At 44.3% G+C, this 26,492-nt stretch overlaps 1 protein-coding gene across 1 annotated transcript in view; it reads right to left on the bottom strand.

Annotated features, from left to right (window-relative positions):
• Window positions 1-26,484, bottom strand: part of LOC124718815 (ubiquitin-conjugating enzyme E2 Z-like) — a 33,610-nt gene extending 7,126 nt beyond the window's left edge. Inside the window, exons 1-3 of the mRNA XM_047244435.1 lie at window positions 26,161-26,484; window positions 10,124-10,384; window positions 380-491 (exon numbers count right to left, since the gene is read on the bottom strand). Coding sequence (XP_047100391.1) covers window positions 380-491; window positions 10,124-10,384; window positions 26,161-26,294 — 507 coding nt within the window. The 5' untranslated portion in view covers window positions 26,295-26,484. The remainder of the gene's footprint in view (window positions 1-379; window positions 492-10,123; window positions 10,385-26,160) is intronic.
• Between the last annotated feature and the right edge of the window lie 8 nt (window positions 26,485-26,492).

The raw sequence follows: 26,492 nt of genomic DNA, 5'->3' as shown, positions 1-26,492 counted from the left end.
AAGATATGTTACTGGTCTCTAGAAGAGCTGGCGACCCTCCTCATGGTTAACTGATAACCAAGAAGGCTAGACAGGTATGTAAATGAAATCACTCAAACCCAGAGGCTGTGTGAATACATTCATAAAACTGAGATGGCCATAGAGTCTAGCTTCTTTCGATTGGACAAAAAAAGAGAGAACTATAAACTGGCCAATCAGTTGTTAAAACATATTTGTCGCCTCATCACTAGCTAATGTGCCCATCAATACAGGAAGATTTCTATCACACACAAGAAATAAATAAGGATTTGCAGCAGCTCCTGCTAAATCAGTCTAAGGTAAAGGTAGAACACATTGAATTAACAGTAGGTCTCCTACATATTGTAAGTCAGACACATACCCGCTCAAATCCTGGTTCATTGTGGTACGGCTTCTCGTTGAGTAGGCTCTGAATCGATATCAAGACGGATGCCAAACTCTGGGCTGGACTCCAGCAGGGGCCAGTCCATGTCCTGGAAATAAAGTGAGAGTCACAACATTTGTTTATTCTGTTTTTCCAGCATGCCGAGGCTGGAACAGATCCGCAACTCTTTTTGTGATTACGATAACCATCGTGTAAACCATATTATGTTGTACAGAAAGAACATTTATTTACTGGTTTCAGACTGCTGGTATGTTATTAAAACAGCCATAAATGTCACTCTTGCATTACACCAGTCATACAAGTGGAAAATTCGTCACAATAGTAGACGACGCAGCCTCCACGTGTACTCATCACCAGCTTTCGAAGCGAAAACTTGACAGTTTTTGACTAGCTTGACTGGTGTAACCCGAGGCATACATTTGTGACTGATTTGATAATGAGCTTGCAGTCCAAAACTGGTTATCAATAAATAAATATTCTTCCTGTGTGACTTGAAACAGTTTTCATAACAGTTATTGTAATTAGTTCATTTGATCACTCATTTTCTATAGAACCCATGAAGAAAGAGAATCTTCAGAGACGTGGAGCATGTTGAGGTACAAATTAACAATGAACTGTGACCATATAGATTAATGCTATTCACACTTCTGGATCTAAATTTAATTAATTAAATTAGAAGGAAATCTGCTACTTTGCACTGCCTATAACGAAGAGCTGTCTCAATCTCACAATCGATGATGCAAGACTCTTCTTGTTAACCATGTGAGAAGCTTGAGCTTGATTGTGAAACTAACAGCTGAGTGGAGATCAGACAATGTGAGTCCCCCTCTAAACTGAGCAGATTCATCCAGCTTAAAGCTACATCAGTCTGCACTACTCTGAGTACAGCTCCACACACAAGGTGAGCTAGTTCTTGGAGCCAGTAATTCAATCTTAACTAAGCAAATTCTTGACTGAATCCAATAACAGAAATCACGTCGCAGAGAAGAGGGCATTGTTGAAGTGGAACTGCACCTGGAGAAATGTCCACAGTCCAAACCTGCCGCAGTCTGTAGGAAAAATCGAGACACCGAGGAGTTAATGACATCAGTTGCAAATGGGCATCGATTTAAATCGATGGGGAAGTTTACAATTTGTGCCGGGTCCTCTACTTTCGAGGCAGATGTGCTGACTACTCTGCCATGCAGACACAGTAGCCACCACAACTGCACACACTACCCGAGCACAGTGTCTCCCCGCCACACCAAAATTCTCAACTTATACACAAACTACTGATTTAGTGCCCTCAGCCATTATCCTCATTACTCGTAGAATTTCACAGATTCGTGTAAGAGTTCGAGTGTGGTGTGCATCCACATTGAAGCAATCATTGGCCACCCTTGCCAAAATTATATATGCAATGTCTGTTCTTTAGTAAACTTCAAAAAGAACAGACCACATGTATAAACGTAAAATTGTCAACAAATAGGAAACCAAACAAAAATCATCTGTCCCCCATGTCAGCACGAGAAATTCGTTGGCAGGTTTGTGTGTGGAAACACTGTCACAAATATCTCCATACCTGTGTCATAAATGGGTTGTTATATACCAAATAAATCCAAAATATAATGATGCAAGGGAATTGATTTGTCCTGAGAAATTAGAAACAACACAGCAATGCAGCTTTTGAGATACAGCACACCAGAATGTAACACATCACTTTACAAAAGAGATACTTTCTAGATGCCTCCTTGCTGACAGGTGATGTTCATCATCTGCAGATTTCATTAGATAATTAATGAAATGCAAATATGCCTATCATGAGAAAATTCATTTGAGACTGACAGTCATTTCCTGCCACACACATATTGTTGGGTCAGTGGTTGCTCCAAGGTGGTGCATCCCCTCTTGGGAACATGCAGTGCTCCAGAGAATTCTGGGAGATGTGACAAGGAATGGTGATGACACCATGAGGACAGTCAGGAATTCTCTCTCTCTCTCTCTCTCTCTCTCTCTCTCTCTCTGTCTGTCTGTCTGTGTGTGTGTGTATGTTTTCTACTTTTCATCCCTTTTGGCTGAAAGCTTATATGTACAGCAGTCTTTTCATTGTGCCTGTCGGTGACACTCTGTATGTACTGTAACATTAATAACTCCCAGACACAGCCATTTTTTGTCCTGTGTGATGCACAGTTCCTGTTTGTGAAGGGTGTGCATAGCCATTGCGATGTGGATGAATTCAGAGAAGCACTGTCTGAGAAAAACTGCACAAACATTGAGTCCAATCATGATAAGATTCTGAAGTGGTGTAAAATTGGCAATTTACTTTAATGTTCTGAAATGTAAAATAGTGGACTTCACAAAATGAAAAATGTAGTATCCTCATCATCAACACTCCGTTGAAAGTTTGTAACTGTCGCACAATCCTCTTAACAGACTTTGTCCATTTTTCCCAGTCTCCTGCATTTTGAAGTATCTGGCCCCATGTTTGGTGTATCTTCTCCTTTATCTGGTCCATTCATCATCTCAATGGTCTTCCCTGCAAACTTTTCCCTTTGACTTTGCCTTGGATGATCATCTTTTTCAAGTTGTCTTCTTGTCAAATTATGTGACCAAAGAACTGCACGATTCACTGGAAACAGACACAGAATAACCTCTTCTCCACTATGAGTTCTTGAAGGATTGATTTGTTGGCCCATTTGTCTATCCACAATATTCTCAGCAACCTCTTGTATGTCTCAAAAGTACCAATTCTTTTGTGACCCCTTCAGCTGCTGTCCATGTTTCAGCACCATAAAGGAAAACTGGAAACACCAGACATTTCAACACACTCAATTTAGTATGTCTGGTTAGAGCTCGGTGTTTCCAAGCCACTGTCAGCTTGTGATTAGTGGCTAGCACCGACACCTCTGGATCGTGGGGTTCTGGGTTCGATTCCCAGCAACCAAGTTTTATCCACGAACAACTTATTTTAGTATGTTCTCCACTGATTAGCAGCTAGTCTATGTTGGTTAGAGATGTGCTATCTTCGTCTCTGGTCTCATTCCAATCCCAGAGTTTCTAGATTCTCTCACATGTTTAACCGAAGTATGTATTTTTGTCTCTTTTGCAGCTCCTCTGTATTAACACCAATAAATTGTAGTACAGCTGAGTTCCCTGTAATCCTTCCTCTCATGCTCTGTACTTTTCTGTCTTCAATGATTTATATGGTTCCATTAATAAACCACTTATTTTTATTCCTCACTTTTTTGCTATACTTGACTACTTCCTCAGCTGTTTTAACTAATGTCTCCTTCAGAAAATTCCATTTCTCAGCATATGTCATGTTATTTGACTGATCGGTTGAAAGTATTTTTTGTACTCTATTCCTAAAAATTTCAGTATTAGCCTTTTGCTTACTTTTCTTGCTTTTGGAGGTGCCCCTTTACATTTTGACGATCTTCATCTTAAGCCAATCAAGGAGTAGCCCATCTGATTACAGCATGTTCCACCTGGCGAGGTATTGGAAGCACTTGTCTACAACAATCTTATTTTCCTGAAAGAACTGATCATTTCTTTTACCTAAATCATGACAGCGAAGTATTTCATCTGACAACCCCCGTTCGCTACCTCAGCATTAAAATCTCTTTGCACTATGGTAACTTCCTTTCTGGGCGCTTACTCTAGGCAGATGGAAAGGGACTTGCGAAATACTGCCAACTCTACATCATCATCAAGGTATAGTGTTGTATTTCACCAGGCTACAACTCTCATAACTGCGGCATTCCATCCTTTGTGTACTAATAAGACAACACCACTGATGGAATTATCTGATTTACCAGAAAAAATACTGTTATTGACAGTAACTGTTTTGAAGTCCCCAGTGCCTTTCCAGTAAGTCTCTGCTAATCCTAATACCCTTATTTTAGTTCACTGTTATTTCCTTTCCACAATCTATAACTTTCCAATTTGGCAAAATCATTGTACGTTCCAAATCACGAATCTGTGTGTATTCCTTTGGGTGTTCACTGTTTTTCTTCAAGCTGTCCACCCAGAGATCCGACTGGCAGGCTGTTGAACAGCAGGAAAATTCGTGATGGGTTTTCTTGGGAACAAAACATGGGGTGGTTTCCTGTTGCCTTCCACAGTGATTTGGAAATATAGAGAAAAATATAAAGGACTATGTAGAATTGGTTAGGATCAGTGGTAAGGTCATGGTTCATCCCGGATAAGGAGGTAGGACAAACGAAGAGCTCTCGTAAGCAGGGTCACTTAAGTGCTGAAACAGAATTTTCTTTCACTGAGATTATTACATAGTTCCTGCCCACTATCCTACGACTACAAATCAATGAGTCAAAATTGGAATCAATCAAATTGTACAACTACACACATTTAACAATTTGTATGGATATAAGATTGAATGGTCACCATAGCCTCAGTCACAGGCAAAGCTGATGGCTGACCAGTTCATTGGTAGAATACCAGAGAAATGAAACCAGTATACAGTAGAGATTGCTTACAAAAAACTAGTATAACCAGGGCCACTTTGAGGCACAAGTTGCACTTGGCACACCAAGCTGAGAAGGGGACCTGGGACACGACAGCTGTAAGATTTCTATACATGACCTATCACAATTAGTAGAGTCCGCTCAGGGTGAAATTGGTGCCCAATTGCAAGATTTGTATGCAGTGCATTTCATAATTAGTAATGAAAACTGACAAAGATGAAACTGTACAAGAGAAAAGGGCAGAAGGGGAGGACACGAAATGATGTTACTTGTGTGGAAAAATGTTCTTGAACTGACTCTATGTATAAACCATCCTAGAATATTGCTCAAGTGTGTGTCAATGTACAACACAGGTCTGTTTTGTGGCGGCATTCGTAGTGACAAGCAATTCGCTGTAGAAACGGCTTACGAAGTCACCGCCACACTTTTAGTAGCGGGCCGACCGGTCCGCTGGAACAGTGAACAGAAAGAGGAAAACCCAAACACTCTGATTAAATAAAAGTCGGTACTTATCTTTATTAACGAAGATACAGCAACACAGTAGTGAACTCCGTGTCTACAGAAATCTGTCTAGTTCGAGTCGGAGCGGCTAGGTCAGCGTCGGCTGACGACAAACAACAACTCTGCTGCGATGAACACACAACTGACTAGCAAGTACACAATTCGGTGGCGAGTATACAACTGAGCGGCGAATACAGAACTGTCCTAGCGCTCGCGACTCCAGCGCTGAAAAAGCCAGAAGCCAGCGGTGGCGCGCGCAGACTTGCGGCGATTTCCTGTCTCGCTGGCGCTGCTTATGCGGACGGCGTCCGGACTTTGATGCTGCCAACCTTTTTGGCAGCGGGCTCGGGTGGCATTACTGGCTAGGATATAACAGTCTGGAAGACTCTTGAAGGTGGACACAAACTGTTACAAACATGCCTAATCACAGAAGTTCAAGAACCAGTTCCAAATAATGACTTTACAAATGTACTAGCGACCGCTTTGTATTACTCGTGTAAGGGTTGCACGGACAAGATCAGACTAATTGCGACACACGGCGACGTGTTTAAACAACCTTTCTTCCCACACTTCATATATAAATGAAACGGTATGAAGCTGTAACAACTGGTAAAATAGGAAGTACATGCTGCCATGTATTTCACAGTGGTTTGCAGAATATGGATGTAGGTAAGAAGATAACCTCCCCAAAACACTACAACTAAGTGAATGCTCAGCTATTCATAAAATGTTCTCATATAACTGTCTCACAATGCTATTTCACATCAAATCGAGCCTGTGCATGATCACATTTCCCATAACTGTCCTAATACAGGGAATTCTTCATCTCCATGACAACACACATACTTTAAGGTCCATACCATTTACGTAATTATATGTCCTTGTCAAAAGTCCCAGGACAGCTCTTTTTTTTAAAAAAAAAATAGAAAGCCGCACTTAACCAAGTAAAGATTGTAGCACCTATCGAAGTAGTCCCTTTGGCTATCCGTACACAGTTGCCAATGTTTCTGGAGCTCTCGGAAGAAAGGAGGGAAATTTTCAACTACGATACTTGTAAGCTAATTTGTCACTGCCAACTGGATAACTGCGATATCTTGATGAAGCTTTCCTTTCAGTCACCTAAACAAGAAAAAAATCAAGTGGCAAGGGTCAACTGAATATGGCAGATGTGGGATGGCAATAACAGAATGCCTGCCCAGATACTCCTAAACAGATAAAGCAGCATGGGGTCTTGTACTGTCATACAGTTAAGAGCCGGTCCTAAGAATCAGGGCAACGATGTCTAACTCCATTGCAAATGTTTCAAGACTTCAACTTAAAGAGAATGGTTCACTATTTGACCTTGAGGAACATACTTATGGTGAACTAATCCTTTACTATCAACACTGTGCTCCAAGATTGTCATTCGACTCTGTTCGCGACTGGTGATCCAGGACTCTGCCATTCGGCACTTCTGACACTTCGTGTGAGGGCCGTACTGCTGGTAGCACCAACTATAATCTTTGACAGAAATGTCTGTTCACACTCGACTCTACCTAATAGTTCAGTACAAATTCTTCGTCTTTCATCTTTCTGTTTGTCACTTATGACAGAAATTACTATTAAAATTAAGTTGTTCTGATATTGCACGCAGACTCACATGACATTCTTCTTCCAATAACTGCCTTACACACTCCACATTTGCATCGGTATGTGCTGTAGACAGGCAACCAGCTCTGGGATCGTCATGCACGAAATATCTCCCTTCACGAAATCTTTTGTGCCACTTGAAAACATGACTGCTTGAAATTACCTTGTCTGCTTTCACTTGCTTAATCATTGTCCACATCTCACAAGAGGTTTTCCCGAGCTTAACACAGAACTAAATGTTTACTCTCTGCTCACATTCAGCATGCACTTTTGTCATCTTAACTAATGCACCGAGAATCCAAACATGCATGGCTAAGCACAACCATGCCAACTAGTGAGTTTGTGCAGAAACGTGGCTGATACCATTTCAAGGACACACATGTACAAGGTAACATGCAAACCTCATTTGTTCCTGTTTTGTATTGCAAACTCAGAAATTAAAAAACACCTATCCTGGAACTTTTCTGACAAAGGGAGAACATTTATTCTAGGGGGGGATCATATATACCCAGCATATCCATGGGATATCCATTAGTGCATACTGCAGCTGTTGACAGTAATTTCATTGTACAAGGCACAAGAACGGAAATACGGAAGCGTCCGATCTAACCCGTCGGCTTTGACCCATGACGTCACAAATATAGCGGAAACGACAATTCCAATATGGCGGATATAGAAACGTTGCATACGTATCACAAAGACGAAAACACATAGAAAAACAACACACACAAAGGTTTCACAAGAACAATCTGCTAACATTGATAGGAAACAAAGATAATAATAAACAAGTGGTACTCAAGGCCAGGCAGGGGGGGCTGCGCCCCCCCCTGACCCCCCCCCCCCGCCAAAAAAAAACTCCCAACCTAACCTCGTATTCAGGGCTACGCTACAGATCAATGTGTAGGTCAATCAAAAGATAAAAAAAAGAAACAAATAAAAAAAAAGAAAAAAACAATATTGATTCATTAGACATAACGAGTAGCGACAAAACTCCGCGCCGTAATGACGTCACACACCACAACACCCTTACGTCACGGGTCAAAGCCGACGCGTGAGATCGGATGTTTCTGTTGACCCGCAAGAACTGTTAACGCATCTGGTTGTAACCACTTCCTACTACACACTCGCTACTTTATAACGAACTGCTGCCTTCAACAATTACATTCATATTATAGTTAATGTAATATTCTTGGCAGGATTCAGAAATTATATACAAGTATATATTTTAACATAATTCTAATTTATTGTTCCATCTAAGTTGCACACTTTTTTAATTTGATTACATGCTTTGATCACTCTGGATCATTTTCAGATCCAAACGAAGATGATCCAGAGTCACCAAAACATGTAATTGAATTAAAAATGCCGCATCTAATATGAAACAATAAATATCTGATAACATTCATGTTACCTGGGGGTGCACATCATTGATTTGAGCAGCGATACGATATTGCTTAAGACTGCATGCACATTGGTATGAATTGTTGCTTGAAGCCAATACCCACTACAGGCAAGGGCCCATGTTTGAGTCCCAGCACAGAAGATGGTATGTAATACCCTGTGCTTCCGTCCTAACCCCCCCCCCCCCCCCCTTTCTTGCACTATCTGAAACAGCGCAACGGACTATCTTAGTTGGAGATGTGGCGGCGGACATTAGTGCACTGTCATGAATGTTTACCAGCCAGCAGAAAGTATCCGTCAGTTACAAGCACTCAGCCTAAAAGTGGGGACGTGTAGTGGGTGTTTGTCAGATTCCAGCTGGATAAAAAGATGGAACAAATAGAGAAGCAACATTGAATCAAATTTTGACAAAAGCTGTGTGGTAGCAAAGAGGAAACCATTTGCAAGATTCAACGGGGTTTCAGGAACAATTCCACGACCAACATGTCGATAAAAGGAGTGTTACAACTGCTTTAAAGATGGCATCACACGAGTGGAGGACAAACAGATCCTCGACAAGTTGCAATGATAATGTAATCGAGGAAGTACAGACTTTGCTGATGTAAGACTATTTTATTACAGTAAGAGAACTTGCAAACGAGATACATGTAAGTATAAGGTCACTTTCTTCAATTTTGTCTGACTATTTGTGTACAAGCAGTGTGTCCACAAAATTTTATCAAAAGAAATTTTCACTCTATTGTGGAGTGTGCACTGATATGAAACTTCCTGGTAGATTAAAACATTGTGCCGGACCGAGGCTCGAACTCGGGACCTTTGCCTTTCGCGGGCAAGTGCTCTACCAACTGAGCTAACCAAGCACGACTCACGCCTCGTCCTCACAGCTCTAATTCTGCCAGTACCTCGTCTCCTACCTCCCAAACTTCAAAGGTCCCGAGTTCGAGTCTCGGTCCGGCACGCAGTTTTAATCTGCCAGGAAGTTTCAGAGTAGCAGAAGCTACACCATCTGGAAATCATACAGGACATTCCGGACAATGCAAACAATAGCCCTTAAATGCAACCGCAGTCAGCACACTTAACTTTGTGACCGGGTCTATCTTGTCCACGTGTGGGTGCAACTCATTTTCTTCGCTGCCGAAATTATGTCCTCGGATTCTCTACTGTACTCTAGCCCAGAACTGTTTCAATGTCTCAAAAAATTTCATAGTAGTGTAGCCACAACAAAAGAGCATCTCGGAAATAGTCGCTAGACTGTGGCTATCCCATTCACCACAGCGTCCTATCTCATATTAGCAGTGGTGCACCTATACGTGCAGTAGAGTCTACGAGGAACACAAAGCAGGAGGGAGGTATCAACACAATTGAAGCAGTAATGCATGCTGTGAGGCATGTCCAGGTGGCTCAATCATCAAAATTGCAGCTCCCAAAAAGGCAAGGACCTGGCTTCGAATCCTGGCTCCACGTTTCACAACAATGTACAATGATGAGTGAAATATTTGTTCTGGAAACATTCACCTGTTTTACGTAGAAGTACCACAGAGACACTATGTTCTTACACCTCGTGGAAGGAAATTTTCTCCAGTATTTCCAATGGCACACATTCCTCAACTAGAATTAACATTACACAGATTTAGATAGGAATTTTATCTACTATGCCATTTGACACAAATTTTGCCAACTATGCCAGCTGATACAATATATGTCGAACAAGATGTACGATACTCACCCAAGAATACTGAGGCATATCTTCCCATTCTTGTACAGGTTTGGGTTAAACCTGACAGTGCCTCCTCCAGTCGTCATGAGCTTGACACGTGGTGGCCGTATAGGGTAGTCTGGAGGGCATCGCACGAGGAAGTAGAAGAAGCCACCCTCGTAAGGGGTGTCAAACGAACCCGTGATAAGCGCGTGGATCACAGTGATGTCCTTCTCGTCAGGAACGACAAACAGACCGGGCGGTGGTTCATTGTAGATCGACATCATGTCCCTGAAATATAACCACTGATAGCACACATTTTTGGCAGTTTATCGAGTACTAATTGTAAAGGAAACAACCACAAAAAATGGGAGGCCTGAATGAAATGGGACTTTCTCAAAAAGACGTGATTAAAAATCATTTTCATGTAAATTATGCATCCTTGTCTAGGGTTCAGAATGGAGTTATGCACTCATTTGGAAAGATTGCACCCTCTTTTAGAGGGGGAAAGGGACCAAACCATGAGGTCATTGGTCCCTCGTTCCTAATGAAACAATGCCACAAGTGTGAGAATAAAATAGACGAGACGTATAACACAAAACGAAAAGAAAGGAAAGACCACAAGAACGAAGGAAAGGCAATGAACACTAAAAGGAACAAAAAGAGGAAAAGAGAACAACAGAGATGCAAGAAACAGTTAGAAGAGAGTAAAATAAGGAAGCAGATTACAGGGGATGGCCAACTACCAAAACAAAAATGAGAAGCCAGCCACTCTGCAACACATTAAAACCTTAACCCTAAAAGCATTAGGGTGGAGGACACAGAGGGACAAAGGGCAGGCACTAAAACTCACATCGAATGATAAAACCCACTCTCACAGATGAAACTTAAAACCAAATCAGCCGATGAGGCATTATCTGCTTAAATCAATGATAAGAAGATGAAGTCTCAGGGCAGCCTAAGAAGGACATAGCAGAAGAATATGGGCTACTGTCAACCGGGCGCTGCACCGACACTGAGATGGGTTTTCACGGCGCAGGAGGTAGCCGTGGGTCGCCCATGCATGGCCAATGTGGGGCCTGCAGAGAGCCACAGAGTCCCTGCGAGACGTCCTCATTGAGGACTTCCACACATTTTGGTCCCCTTAATGGCTCGCAATTTGTTGTGCGTACTGAGATTCTGCCATTCCGTCTCCCAAAGCTGAAAAACCTTGCGGCGTAATAACGAATGCAGGTCAGTTGTGGGGATGCCCATTTCCAGAAGTGGTTTCCGTGTAGCGTATTTGGCCAGCCTGTCAGCAAGTTCATTTCCTGGGATTCTGACGTGACCAGGGTCCAGACGAACACCACTGAATGACTGGACTGTTCCAGGGCATAGATGGACTCCTGAATGGACGCTACCAAAGGGTGACGAGGGTAGCACTGGTCGATAATATTCAGGCTTCTCAAAGAGTCAGTACATAAAAGAAAAGACTCCCCAGGGCATGAACGAAGATACTGAAGTGCACGAGAAAAGGCCTCCAGCTCTGCAGTGAACACACTGCACCCATCGAGTGAGGAACGCTGTTCAATATGGCCGCCACGCACGTAGGCAAAGCGAACGCGATCATCAGCCATCGAGCGGTTCGTGTAAATCACTTCGGAGCCACGGAACGTGTCAAGAATCTAGAGGAAGTGACAGCGGAGGGCCACAGGGTGAATGGAGTCCTTAGGGCCACATGAAAGCTCCAGACGAAGCAGCGGACGAGGCGTACGCCATGGAGGTGAATGGACCACAAGTAGAGATGGTAAAGGGAAGGACTCCAGTTCGGAGAGAAGGGACTGCACGCAAACCGCAATCATTAGCCCCGACCTGGGCCACCGATGCGCGAGATGGACTGCCACGGGCGAGAAAAGGAGACGGTAATACAGATGCTCAGGGGAACTACGAATGTGTACTGCGTAACTGGCTAGCAGTTGCGCACATCTGATCTGCAATGGAGGGACACCAGCCTCCACCAGTACACTGGTCACCAGACTCATCCTAAAAGCTCCTGTCACTAGTCGAACCCCACAGTGGTGCACAGGGTCGAGTAAATGCAACACTGAAGGCACTGCCGAACCATAAACCACACTCCCATAGTCAATTTGGGATTGGACAAGGGCTCTGTAGAGCTGCAGCAGCGTAGAGCGATCTGCATCCCAACTGGTGTTGCACAGCTAACGGAGGGCACTGAGGTGCTGCCAGCACTTCTGCTTAAGCTGACAAAAGATGAGGCAGCCAAGTCAATCGAGTGTCGAAAACCAGTACTAGGAATTGATATGTCTCCACTACAGTGAGTGGATCGTCATTAAGGTAAGTGCTGGGTCCGGATGAACTGTACGACGCCGACAGAAGTGCATGGCACACGACTCTGTGCCTGAAAACTGGAAGCCGTGGGCTAGAGACCATGACTGCGCATTGTGGATGGCTCCCTGTAGGCGATGCTCGGCAACACCAGTACTGGAGCAGCAGTACAAAATGTAGTAGTCGTCTGCACACAGAGAAGGTGCTACTATACTGTTAATGGCCTCTAAAAATAGAGACACACTTAATACAGAGCCCTGCAGGACTGCATTCCCCTGGATATGGCTAGAACTATGGGAGGTACCAACTTGGACGCAGAAAGTACAGAGCGACAGGAAGTTTTGGATAAAAATTGGGAGCAAGCCACAGAGACCCCACTCATGCAATGTGGCAAGGATATTTCATCGCCAGGTCATGCTCTATGCTTTACGTAAGTCAAAAAAGATGGCAACCAGGTGTTGCCGTCTCGAAAAGGCTGTTCGGATGGCAGACTTGATGGACACAAGATTATCAGTGGTAGAGCGACCCTGACCGAAGCCACCTTGACATCGAGAAAGCAGGCCACGTGACTACAGGATCCACCCCAACCGCTGACGTATCATACGTTCCAGCAGCTTACAAAGAACAATGGTGAGGCTGATGGGCTGATAGCTACCCACATCAAACGGGCTTTTACTGGGTTTGAGCACCGGAATGATGATGCTCTCCCGCCATTGCAATGGAAAGACGTCATCGCACCAGATCCGGTTGCAGATGATGAGGAGATGTCACTTGTAGTCAGATGAGAGATGTTTAATCATCTGGCTGTGTATCCGATCAGGCCCAGGAGTTGTGTCGGGGCAATGTGCAAGGGCACTGAGGAGCTCCCACTCTGTAAATGGGGCGTTATAGGATTTACTGCAGTGTGTAGTGAATGAGTGGACGTTCCCTTCCAGCCGCCGTTTGAGTGTGCTAAAGGCAGGGGGTAAATCTTCGACACAGAGGCTCGAGCAAAGTGTTCGGCAATCGCGTTGGCATCAGTAGATAACATGCCATTTATGGTAACGCCTGTTGGGGCCTGGTACCCGAAAAGACGTTTGATCCTTGCCCAGACTTGGGAAGGTAACATATGGCACCCAATGGTCGAGACTTATCTCTTCTAACACTCCTGCTTCCATCGTTTGATAAGATAGCGAACACGGGCAAGGAGCTATGAGATGCTCCAGGGAAGGGTGCCGCTCATGCTGATGTAGAGCTCGCCGATGCTCCTTAATTGCTTCAGCGACTTCCGGCGACCACCAATGGACTGCCTTATTCCTCGGGCACCCTAAAGAGTGGGGGATCGCGTTTCCTGCCGCAGAAACAATTGTTGTAGTCACCTGCTCAACCATCACATCAATGTTACCGTGTGAGGGGTATTCAACGATGACAGCAAGATGTGAAAGTTTCCCCGTCTCCCTTGTTTAAAGCCAGTCTGGGCAGGCGTCTGTGGGCATGACGCTGGTGCAGTGACAGTAAGACAGGGAAGTGGTCACTATCACACAGGTTGTCATGTTCTCTCCAGTGGATAGGTGGGAGAAGTCCTGGGCTGCAAATTGATAAATCAATGGCCGAGTAACTACCACGAGCCACACTGAAATGTGTGGTGGTCCCAGTGTTTAATAAGAAGAGGTCGAACTGAGAAAGTAAAGTTTCGACATCTCTTCTACGGCCAATAAGCATGATACCACCCCACAAGGGGTTGTGGTCATTAAAATTTCCCAAAAGTAGGAAAGGTTTAGGGAGTTGATAAAACAGTGCAGCTAATACACTCAGGGGTACTGCACCATATGGAGAAAGATATAAATTGCAGACAGTTATTTCCTTCATTGCCGTTATTCTGACAGCCACACCTTCAAGAGGGGTTTGAAGGGGCACATGTTCACTACAGACTGCGTTTTGGACATTTACGCAAACTCCACCTGACACTCGTTTATAGTCCCTACAGTTCCTGTAATATCCCTTATAGCCACAGCCAGCAGGAGTCCGCATTGCCGGAAACCAGGTTTCCTGGAGAGTGTAACAACATAGATTAAGGGTCGACCTGCGACAGCAATCGCACAACTTGCGTACGGGCCGCAAGACGCCGCCGCGAGCACTAAGAGTGCATTGCGATAGCAGGCACGCGTGTTGCCTGCGGGCCACGAAGTGCCGCCACGAGCGCAACTGTATATAAGTGCCGACGGAGTTCGGCCATATCTCATTTTGTTGGCATCTCATTTTTGCCTATTCCCTTATTTGCTTGGTTGCTTAGCTCTTACTCATTTATGGCTCATGTTATTGTGCTCTTTTTCAGCCATTTTGATTTACTCCCAATTGAGAAGTGCTAATTTTGCCATTTCACTTTTGCATATTTCTCATTTTGCTAATAATGTGCTCCTTAGCTTTTTATAGTTGAATTGATTAACATAGTCTCATGTACTGTTTGTTGATTTCAGCCTGTTCATATTTTGATGTTCTTTAAATACTGTAATAATTATCGGAAGCATTTCTTCCCTTAAACTTGTGTAAAGTATTCTCAATGTAGGACTTGTTCTATGACAGGTGCATGGACTTTAATATAAATTATATATGAAACTGTGCTTTAAAAGGAATTTATTTTTTCAGTTGTACTACATCAGACGATGATTTTGTGATACGAGGGAGAAATTTGAGGGGTGAACCCATGGAAACAGTCTTAAGTGATCCCCTTAAAAAATAAAAATGTGTGTGACAATGAAAGACGTGACACTGTAGGCACAGAAAAAAAACAAATATATATATATATATATAAAAAAACAAAGATAATGAGACTTACCAAACAAAAGCGCTGGCAGGTCGATAGACACACAAACAAACACAAACATACACACAAAATTCTAGCTTTCGCAACCAACGGTTGCTTCGTCAGTAAAGAGGGAAGGAGAGAGAAAGACGAAGGGATGTGGGTTTTAAGGGAGAGGGTAAGAGGTCATTCCAATCCCGGGAGCGGAAAGACTTACCTTAGGGGGAAAAAAGGACGGGTATACACTCGCACACACACACATATCCATCCGCACATACACAGACACAAGCAGACATTTGTAAAGGCAAAGAGCTTGGGCAGAGATGTCAGTCGAGGCTTCCAGCCTTGCCTCTCAATCCTTCTTAAAAAACCTTAATCCTACTCCCAACATCACCACTGCTGAAGCCCAAGCTATCCGTGATCTGAAGGCTGACCGTTCCATCGTCATTCTTCCGGCAGACAAGGGTTCCACGACCGTAGTACTTGATCGTCGGGAGTGTGTGGCTGAGGGACCGCGTCAGCTTTCAGACAACACCTCATACAAAGTTTGCCAAGGTAATCCCATTCCTGATGTCCAGGCGGAGCTTCAAGGAATCCTCAGAACCTTACGCCCCCTACAAAACCTTTCACCTGACTCCATCAACCTCCTGACCCCACCGACACCCCGCACCCCTACCTTCTACCTTCTTCCTAAAATTCACAAACCCAATCATCCCAGCCGTCCCATTTTAGCTGGTTACCAAGCCCCCACAGAACGTATTTCTGCCTACGTAGATCAACACCTTCAACCCATTACATGCAGTCTCCCATCCCTCATCAAAGACACCAACCACTTTCTCGAACGCCTGGAATCCTTACCCAGTCTGTTACCCCCGGAAACCATCCTTGTAACCATTGATGCCACTTCTTTATACACAAATATTCCGCACGTCCAAGGGCCTCGCTGCGATGGAGCACTTCCTTTCACGCCGATCACCTGCCACCCTACCTAAAACCTCTTTCCTCATTCATCCTGACCCACAAACTTCTTCACTTTTGAAGGCCAGACATACCAACAATTAAAGGGAACAGCCATGGGTACCAGGATGGCCCCCTCGTACGCCAACCATTCATGGGTCGCTTAGAGGAAGCCTTCTTGGTTACCCAGACCTGCCAACTCAGAGTTTGGTACAGATTTATTGATGACATCTTCATGATCTGGACTCACAGTGAAGAAGAACTCCAGAATTTCCTCTCCAACCTCAACTCCTTTGGTTCCATCAGATTCACCTGGTCCTACTCCAAATCCCATGCCACTTTCCTTGACGTTGACCTCCATCTGTCCAATGGCCAGCTTCACACGTCCGTCCACATCAAACCCACCAACAAGCAACAGTACCTCCATTATGACAGCTGCCACCCACTCCACATCAAACGGTCCCTTCCCTACAGCCTAGGTCTTCGTGGCAAACGAATCTGCTACAGTCCGGAATCCCTGAACCATTACACCAACAACCTGAAAACAGCTTTCGCATCCCACAACTACCCTCCCGACCTGGTACAGAAGCAAATAACCAGAGCCACTTCCTCATCCCCTCAAACCCAGAACCTCCCACAGAAGAACCACAAAAGTGCCCCACTTGTGACAGGATACTTTCCGGGACTGGATCAGATTCTGAATGTGGCTCTCCAGCAGGGATACGACTTCCTCAAATCCGGCCCTGAAATGAGATCCATCCTTCATGAAATCCTCCCCACTCCACCAAGAGTATCTTTCCGCCGTCCACCTCACCTTCGTAACCTCTTAGTTCATCCCTATGAAATCCCCAAACCACCTTCCCTACCCTCTGGCTCATACCCTTGTAACCGCCCCCGGTGTAAAACCTGTCCCATGCACCCTCCCACCACCACCTACTCCAGTCCTGTAACCCGGAAGGTGTACACGATCAAAGGCAGAGCCACGTGTGAAAGCATCCATGTGATTTACCAACTAACCTGCCTACACTGTGAAGCTTTCTATGTGGGAATGACCAGCAACAAACTGTCCATTCGCATGAATGGGCACAGGCAGACAGTGTTTGTTGGTAATGAGGATCACCCTGTGGCTAAACATGCCTTGGTGCACGGCCAGCACATCTTGGCACAGTGTTACACCGTCTGGGTTATCTGGATACTTCCCACTAACACCAACCTGTCAGAACTCCGGAGATGGGAACTTGCCCTTCAGTATATCCTCTCTTCTCGTTATCCGCCAGGCCTCAACCTCTGCTAGTTTCAAGTTGCCGCCGCTCATACCTCACCTGTCTTTCAACAACATCTTTGCCTCTTTACTTCCGCCTCGACTGACATCTCTGCCCAAACTCTTTGCCTTTACAAATGTCTGCTTGTGTCCGTGTATGTGCGGATGGATATGTGTGTGTGTGCGCGCTAGTGTATACCCGTCCTTTTTCCCCCTAAGGCAAGTCTTTCCGCTCCCGGGATTGGAATGACTCCTTACCCTCTCCCTCAAAACCCACATCCTTTCGTCTTTCCCTCTCCTTCCCTCTTTCCTGACGAAGCAACCGTTGGTTGCGAAAGCTAGAATTTTGTGTGTATGTTTATATATATATATCAAATTATACGTCACAAGGGCAATGCAGATAGCAGGTGTAAAGCTCAACAGTTGCTGTAACTCAGCCAGGCAGTGGAAAAAACTGCCACAATTCCACTGGAGGATGTGGTCATCATGAGACCGGGAAGGCATGGAACATTCAAAGAGGCAGTTTACACCTTAGGGTCACCTGCTGCCACCGACTTTTAGCCTGAGCAGTCTATATACAGTGTCTCTGAGGGTCTGGCAAGATCTAGACCCACAGTAGACTCCAAAATCTCCACCCCATCCTCAGATGCAGAGCTTGTACGTAGCGGTGGTGTGGGTGCCACCACAATTTCCTTCGTCTTAGGGGGTCTTCTTTTTGGATTTCTATCACTGCTCCTTGGGTTTCCCTGGCTGGTAGGAGTTCACTGACTCAGTCTCCGGGACAGAGGATGAGCACGAAGCCCTACAACCAGCTGCTTTTGAGCTCTTCAGCCACTGGCAAGTGTTGTCTTTCCCACTAGCAGAAACCTGGGAAGGGAGTGACACAAGGAACCCCTTCCTAGTGAGAGAAACCAAAGAAGACTTACCCTTCTCTGGCTTAGAAGTGGCGACGGATGTCCCCGATGATTGGGGGAGGTGTTGCTCCCAAAGTAGGTGGTGCAGGAGTGACAAGGAGGGAAATGCCCCCCACCATCAAGGGGGCAGGTGTAGTCTTCCGGCTCTGAGAGGTGACTTCGGTTGATGGAGCTGATGGCGCCAGAACTGTTGTAGTGACGATGTGAGACGATGTCATATGCACATGATGCAGGTGTTCAAATTTTCTCTTAGCCTCAGTGTAGGTCAGTCGGTCCAGGGTCTTTTACTCCATGATTTTCCTTTCTTTCTGGAGAATCCTGTACTCTGGCAAGCAAGGCGAATGGTGCTCTCTGCAGTTGACACAGACAGGAGGCGGGCCACATGGAGTATTGCGATGTGATGGGCGTCCGCAATCTCGGCATGTGACACTGGAAGTACAGCGGGAAGACATATGGCCAAACTTCCAGCACTTAAAGCACGGCATCGGCGGAGGTAGACCATCACCTTGACCTTCTTGGGCAATGTATAACCCTCAAAGGCCACGATAAAGGCACAGGTGGCAACCTGCTTATCCCTCTAACCCCGGTGGACACACTGGACGAAATGTACACCTCGCCACTCTAAATTGACGTGCAGCTCATCATCAGACTGCAAAAGGAGGTCCCCGAACCATATTTAAGCTCTTATGGGGTGTGATGGTTACAGAAAAATCCCCCAGCTTGTCACAAGCGAGTAACTCCTGTGACTGAACAGAGGATGCTGTTTTGATCAAGACTGACCCAGATATCATTTTGGACAAGCCCTCCACTCCCCAAACTTGTCCTCTAAATGCTCAACAAAAAACTGAGGCTTCATTGTCATGAAAGATTCCCCATCAGCTCTCAAACATACAAGGTACAAGGGGAAATAAGATCCGCAGCCGTCCTTAACCTGACATTCCTCCCATGGTGTGGCCAGGGAGGGGAACAATTTGGAGACATACTTCTGTGCACTGAATTGAGCTCGTGATCAATTGGACACTGCTGGTGTTTCACAACCAGCAAGAGGTGATGGACTACGCTTCATCATGTGTCATCCGCCCTAATGCCACCCACCCCGACCAGGGGCCCTCCCCACGGGCACCACCAAGCCGCAGCAAAGGCCACCTGGCAGGATGGCCATTGCCGGGAGTCCCGATGCCCCAGGGGGATGGGCATCTACCCCTTGGCAGTTAACAGCGCAGGCATCAGCAGAGCGATCCCTGTATAGTCAGGGGGCTACAACCAACAGGGTACGTGGCAGCCCCACCACAATGGACTGGCTACTGTGCAGGATATCAGGTGCAAAGAAGTCCATAGTCATCGTCGACGCAGAAAGTGACACTGCATAGTGCATGGTGGAAAACTCACCCAGGCAGGTGTCATGCCCAAGAGATGCAGAATGCGTGGGACTGCAACGTGACGACGAGAAAGTGGGCTAAAGATCTCAATGCCCGATGGACACGATGCACCATGTGAGGTGCCCTTCCACAATTGGCCCGCTCTTCGGGAAAATTTTGAAGAACGGAGGTCAAACCCTATAGGGGACCATCAGATAAAGCCCGAAATGTGTGAAAATCCTTTTAGTCGCCCCTTATGACAACCAGGAATACCTCGGGCCTATTCTAACCCCCAGACCTGCACGGGGGAAGCAATTTTGAATCCATGCAAATCAAAGAGTTATTAGAAAACATATCCTTAGCCACTGTCTAGCTACAAATTATCTAAATATCTAGGTTCAGGAAGCGAAAGTTCTATTAGCTGTATTGCAAGTAGCAGTCTTTGTTACATGCCAGAATGACAAATATTAATGTGCTGTACACTGGATTCAGTAATTAAAGAGGTGGGTAACTATTTTCTTTGAAAAATATCATTGCAATCAAGTAAATATATGCTACCTCTAGGAGGAAAACAACTGCTATATAGTATAACTGAGGTGGCAGCAGGCCTTTTATTTTTAAGTAGCTGTTTTCTTTCTAATTGGCTCTATTAATCTTATAGTGGGATAAATTATCACTGTACTTGGAGTCAAAGATGGACCACAGGAAAGCACGATTAGGCCACAGCCACAGAAACCTGTACTGGTCACTGAACTGTGTGGACAGTGGACGCGACTGCTGTGTCGCAAGACCACATGTGTTGATGACCAAGCCAGTCTCCATGAAGTACTACAGCTGACCCGCTGCCAGTTGCAATAGTTGGCCACTGCCTCTGTTCCATATCATTCAGTGTGACATATAAAGTGCAGTCAAATGAAAACAAGACAATGGAAAAACCAAGTAAACTGTTTATCATTTCAAAAGTAATTGCTGTAACTGTCAATACATTTACACCATCAGACAAAATGGTCATTGCCTTCATAGAAAATGTTTGAGGTTGCCTCCGGAACCACAGTTGTACCCAAGGCTTCACCTCTTCGTCCAAAGCATATCAATGGCCACGAAGCTCTTTCTTCCAAGCTCCAAAAATATGGTAATTGCACGTGGAGAGATTGGGAGTCTATAGAAGATGTCTAACAGCTACCCAGCGAAACTCGCGCAGCTTATTCGTGGGTGTGCTCAAATGTTGTTAACGCTGTTTCTACTACACTAGAAACGTTTCAACGGTAAGTCCTCATATGGCAATATCTCTCTACATGTGATTTCATATTTTTGGAGTCATTAAAAGACATTGCTTGCCATCTACGTCCTTCAGATGAAGAGCTACACACCTGGGTACAATCACGATTCCGTAGGCAGCCTCAAACACTTTTTCGTGAAGAAGTAATTGAGCACTTGTCTCACAATAGGATAAATATATCTAATATTTATGGCAATTACTTTTGAAATAATAAATAGTTTACTTCCTTTTTTGCCATCTGTCTCATTTTCATTTGACTGCCCTATCCAGATACACAGCCACTACCACGAAGTCAGAGAGCACTACCACGAAGTCAGAGAGCAGCAGCATTTAAACACAACCAATTCATCCCGTCACTGTTCAGCCTGCTGCACAATGTGGCTACACCCAGTCCGCATCTAACGCGGCCTCGCCGTCTTCAGCACAACTGTGTCACCACAGCCACTCCCCACCGGACTATGATCCACAGACTCTGGCAGCCAGCATTCTGGTGCCACCTCTACGAGACTGCTCCCCACCACCCAAGCGCACCTGCCGCTGAACTCCAGCTGACGATTCAGAGTTAGACAGTGCAGCGCCATGATCTACCATAATGACCGTCAACGCCACCAGCCGTTCACAGTGCAGAGGACCTCACGCTGCGGGGCTGCCCTTCCAATTCGCCCCCGTGTACCGACTGTGCCAGCTCAGCGCCACAGCTTCCCGGTTGTGAGTGTTAAATGGTCGCTGTGTCTGCCTTGCCTGTTGCTAAAACATCGGAATATTACAAGAGAAAGTCCAAATGGCACTAGAGATGAGGGGTGCATCAGAATGTCTGTCCAAGCTGAACAAACTAATAAAGAAATAATGACGGAGGTACTGGATCCTGCTGGGCCACAATATTTAAACCCACAGCTCCAGCCTGTTGTCAGCACAGCTCAGCACTACTGTGATGTACAGCCCATGTCAGTTGCCACTGTCCTTACGATTCAGCTACATTTGCCATCTCCAGGGCATAAAGTGGTGACTGCTGTCTGACTGCCTAAGCCCGCGTCCACCGTTACCTGCCCTCGCCCCCACGGTTCTGGCCATACCGTCAGTTACCGACAGCTACCGCTGCTGCTCTCCAGTCTGCAGTCCTGTTTTCATTGCCCAGGCAGACCTGCTAGGTTCACCTGCCTATATTTGAGTCAGCATAGGTCTGCCCTCAGAAGTCACAGTGGGCCGGGCGTGGCAGCTTCACACCTGTCTCAACTGATAACGTAATGTAATTTTGTAAACATCTCTGTGGCAACGCCTCAGTGTTGTCACAGTTCCACAGATGGCTAATATCTTATCCTGCAGCCAATAGTGCTTTGCAGCTGAAAGCTAACTCTGAGCTGTCAGGGATCATCTTACACCGCTGCTTCCACCTGGCTTATTGTCACCTGTTGTCTACTGTGTACCTGCTGCCGATGCTATTATCGATGTTCGTGTATGATTATTAATAAAAAGTTCTGCCAACATATTAGCATCCTAAATGACCTGCACTTTCACCCACATCCATCTGAGAACCGCTCACCGACACCTTCCCCAAGAGAGGCATTAAAGGCACATTTAAAAGTACATTAAACTATCGGACAAAGTCCTTACATTCATTCACTCACAGCTCTCTCACATATGGCTGCTGTCATCTGCAGGCATCTGAGGCCCAACTGCAGTCAGTAGGCATCTCGGCTGGTGTGGGTAGTGGGAGGAACAGAAGGAACATGGCAAGGTTATGGGAGTTGTGGGGGGAAGATGCTGTATTTTGCCTGTAGGAGTGTACAGGGATGTGGTGCAGAATTTCCATTCTACGAAATTTCTTTACACTTACATAACACACAAGTGTTGTTTGATAAGCCAGGTAAATTTCCATGAAAGAACAGAACATTTTATTTGCACTTTCGTGGTTGGTAACCTTGATTATGTCAAGGATCATATAAAGAATTTCAATAATGTTCAATGTTGACAGTCATCTGAATTGGCAAGTGTGCAGACTAGAATTGAAAATGGATAAAACCGACTTTCATGTTGCTGTTAAACAGAATTGCATGAAGTTCACACACACTCTGCACCACACTTAAGACACTTACTTTTAGATTAATGAATTTAAATGTGGTCAGACAAGCATTGAAGACGAAATGCACTCCTGCAGTCCAATTGAAGTCACCACAAAGGAAGCCACTGGGAAAGTCTATGATATGGTAATGCGAGACTGTAAAATAAAAATTCACGAGATTGCCGAGACCGTACATATCTCAACTGAATGAGTCCATAATATCCAGCACTGAGAATTGGCCACCAAAAAGCTGTGTGTGAGGTGGGTGCCGCGATTGCTCACAGTCGATCAAATAATGTCCAGCAATGTTCACTCACAATCTGCATGACTTTTGTGTCTATCTGTGACTGTTGAAACTTGGATTCATGACTACACACACAGTCTAGACAGCAGTCAAAACAATGAACAAAGGCTGGTGAAAGTGCACCAAAGAAGGCGAAGACCATTTTGTCAGCTGGTTAGGTGATGAGCACTGTTTTTTGGAATTACCAAGGAATAATCCTCATAGATAACTTCCAAAAAGGCAGAATCATAATGCTTCATTGTTGGATCATTTGAGACTTACATTATCTGAAAAGACCACAGCTGACATGAAAAAACTGCTGTTTCACCAAGATTGTGTAACACTCCACACATCGGCCATAACAGTGGCGGAGCTTTGAACTGGTTCATTAGCTACCCTATTCATCGAACTTTGCCCTAACTGACTTCTTCCTATTCCCTAACTTAAAATTTTGGCTTGCTGGGAAGAAACTGTCATCAATGAGGAAGGCACAGTTGCAGTCAATGAGTATTTTGCAGTTTGACAGAACTTATTTTTCCGCTGGAATGAAAAAGCTGGACGATCACTGACCCAAGTTATATCCCTCTAAGGAGACTATGTCAACAAGCAAGATGAGTTGTTCAAACATTTTTCCCCCCCTTGCTTTTTTACCACTTATCAAACCACCCTCATATTGTTCAGCTGAGCTTTGAGATGTATTGAATTATTTGTGTGTTGAATGTTTTCAGTCATATATTGCCATGTGGTCTTACATGTGCTGTTAAGCCATTTTGCAAAAGGGATACATTAGCAGTCAATTATTTAAAAAAATGTCAAGGTGGTTTTATATAATCAAAATTATAAACACAGGACAGGGAAATATGGAAGCGTCCGATCCCGCCCATCTGCTTTGATCCATGACGTCACAAATATGGCGGAAACAAAAACAAACACATACACTTTCCACAAGAAGCCTAATGACACTAACGGGACAAGCGCTGGAAGTGGGGTGTTTTGGGTGGGGGGCAAGCTAAATATAAACAAATTTAGACGCCTTGCGTAGCTACAACGTGTAAGTGAAGACAGCCATGCATGAATACCCACCCACCTCCCCAGGGGTCATAACCCCTGCAACCCATAGAAGATAAAGATGCTTCAGTAGCTGATTAGTGTTTTTCGTCTTTAAAAAAAAAAAAAAAAAAAAATCTCACGGGATAGAACGAACAGATCAGAAAGATAAATATAATAAACAAACAGAAATTGGAGGAAACAGATAATTAAAATAAGTAATAAGTGTTTTTAAATTTAAAAAAAATCTCACGAGATAGAACGAACAGATCAGAAAAGTAAATAAAATAAGATAAAACAGAACTGGAGACAGCCACACTCAAACCAAACTCCGCGCCGTCATGACGTCACACACGACAACACCCTTACGTCACGGGTCAAAGCCGACACATGGGATCGGACGCTTCTGTCGACCCCAGGACAGAAAATCAGTTCCAGTGGCAAGCATTTTAGATCTCAGAAAGGATTGTCAACTAAGCAGGATATATTTATCTTGACACATGACAAACTAAAATGAATAAATAAGAAGTTATTACCTTTATGAATATCTTATGACTTATTTTCTACACAATCTTCAGATCAATTAACACGTTACAGATCATATAGTAAATATACTTATGTAACATACAAACAAATATAGCAACAATGTGTTAAATTTGGTGAGAATGTAGACAAGATAGTACTACAGAGCAATGTATTACTGCAAATTTAATTGCAAATTCACAATCAAATTATCACAGTCCAACATAACCAAACCACGGGGCTATGCTCTCTCTCACACAACCTAGATTTAAGAGGGCATTGGGAGGACATGTGGCACTATCACACACTAGCCAAGGAATCCTTTTAATTGTGTTTTCATGGTAAGAATAAATATTATAAATAAGAAGATACAGAAAACACACAGTTTCACTTTACTTGCATGACAAATTAATGTGCTTCTCACAAGAGAGAAAATTTGAAGAAAGACTTTATTTTCCATCACTTTTTATCTCGTCTTCTTGCATTGTCAGAAGATGGAAATTTTGTCTTTCGGCAGGCTACACAAGTGTATGAATAATGAACAGAATTTTTGGACCACTACTAAAGCAGTTAATGAAATGTTGGAAACTACAGATGGTTTGAAGCAAACAGATAATCAAATGTCTTTAACAGCCAGCACATTCAATTTAGTAAGTCGTTAGAGTTCAACAAACAATATAAATACTATTTGTTACAACCTGGTAGTTGTCTGAAAGTTAGTTGCTAATTTCCGGGTATAACTTAATTACTGCTCGTTTTCCTACACCGTCTATGGAAAACAAATACATTATTTGTGTGTATACCGCTCTCCAAAAATAATAATAATCGGTTTACAATTGCTTTCCCTCTCAAGCTACAATGAATTAAGTTGCAAAGGGGAGAACTTGAAAGGAGAATTTCATATATGGATTATGTCACGGAGACTGTATAGTTTTCTAACAATTCCTTCTGAAATTGAACAAGCCGTATGATGGAGCCGACAACTACCAGGTAGTAACAAACAGTCTGTGCAACTCATGTAAGCACGTAATACGGGTCGCAAATTTTGGTTATAATCTCACATTTCTAGTTGAAAATGTGTTCGATAAAATTCCGAAAACAAACCATTGGTTACACTACAGAATGCTGCAAACATTGCTTCAGATATGATAGCGAATACTCCATGCAAACTTTAAATGTGATATGGTATTGCATCATGGATATTAATCAACGTAACACGTGCTGAATTGTCTGTACAGAAATGTCATTATTGTTATTGAGGTCTAGACGTATCTACGAACCTTTTAATCCTCAGAAGACATTGTGCTGACGGCGTCTCCTTCTGCCAATCTGTATTTGTAATAGGGTCCCAATCCGAACCTAATGAACTGACAGCAGTAACAGCAACAACTTTAATATTTTGTGGCTTTGCCATTTTTCGTTTATATGGTCACGCAATGACAACAAGGCATAAAAATAACCCCAAATTTGATGAAACTCTGCAGCAACTTTATCGAGATTGCGGCAACTGTCCAAACTTAACGCTGTGCACAGCACAGCAGACTGCAACACAAACAACTTGCGCTCGCCATCACGGCTGTGAAACAGATGACAGGAGGGGCAAGTTTCACGT

Source organism: Schistocerca piceifrons, chromosome 10 (genome assembly GCF_021461385.2).
Source record: "Schistocerca piceifrons isolate TAMUIC-IGC-003096 chromosome 10, iqSchPice1.1, whole genome shotgun sequence".
Lineage (NCBI taxonomy): Eukaryota > Metazoa > Arthropoda > Insecta > Orthoptera > Acrididae > Schistocerca > Schistocerca piceifrons.
This window is presented reverse-complemented; position numbering and strand designations above follow the sequence as displayed.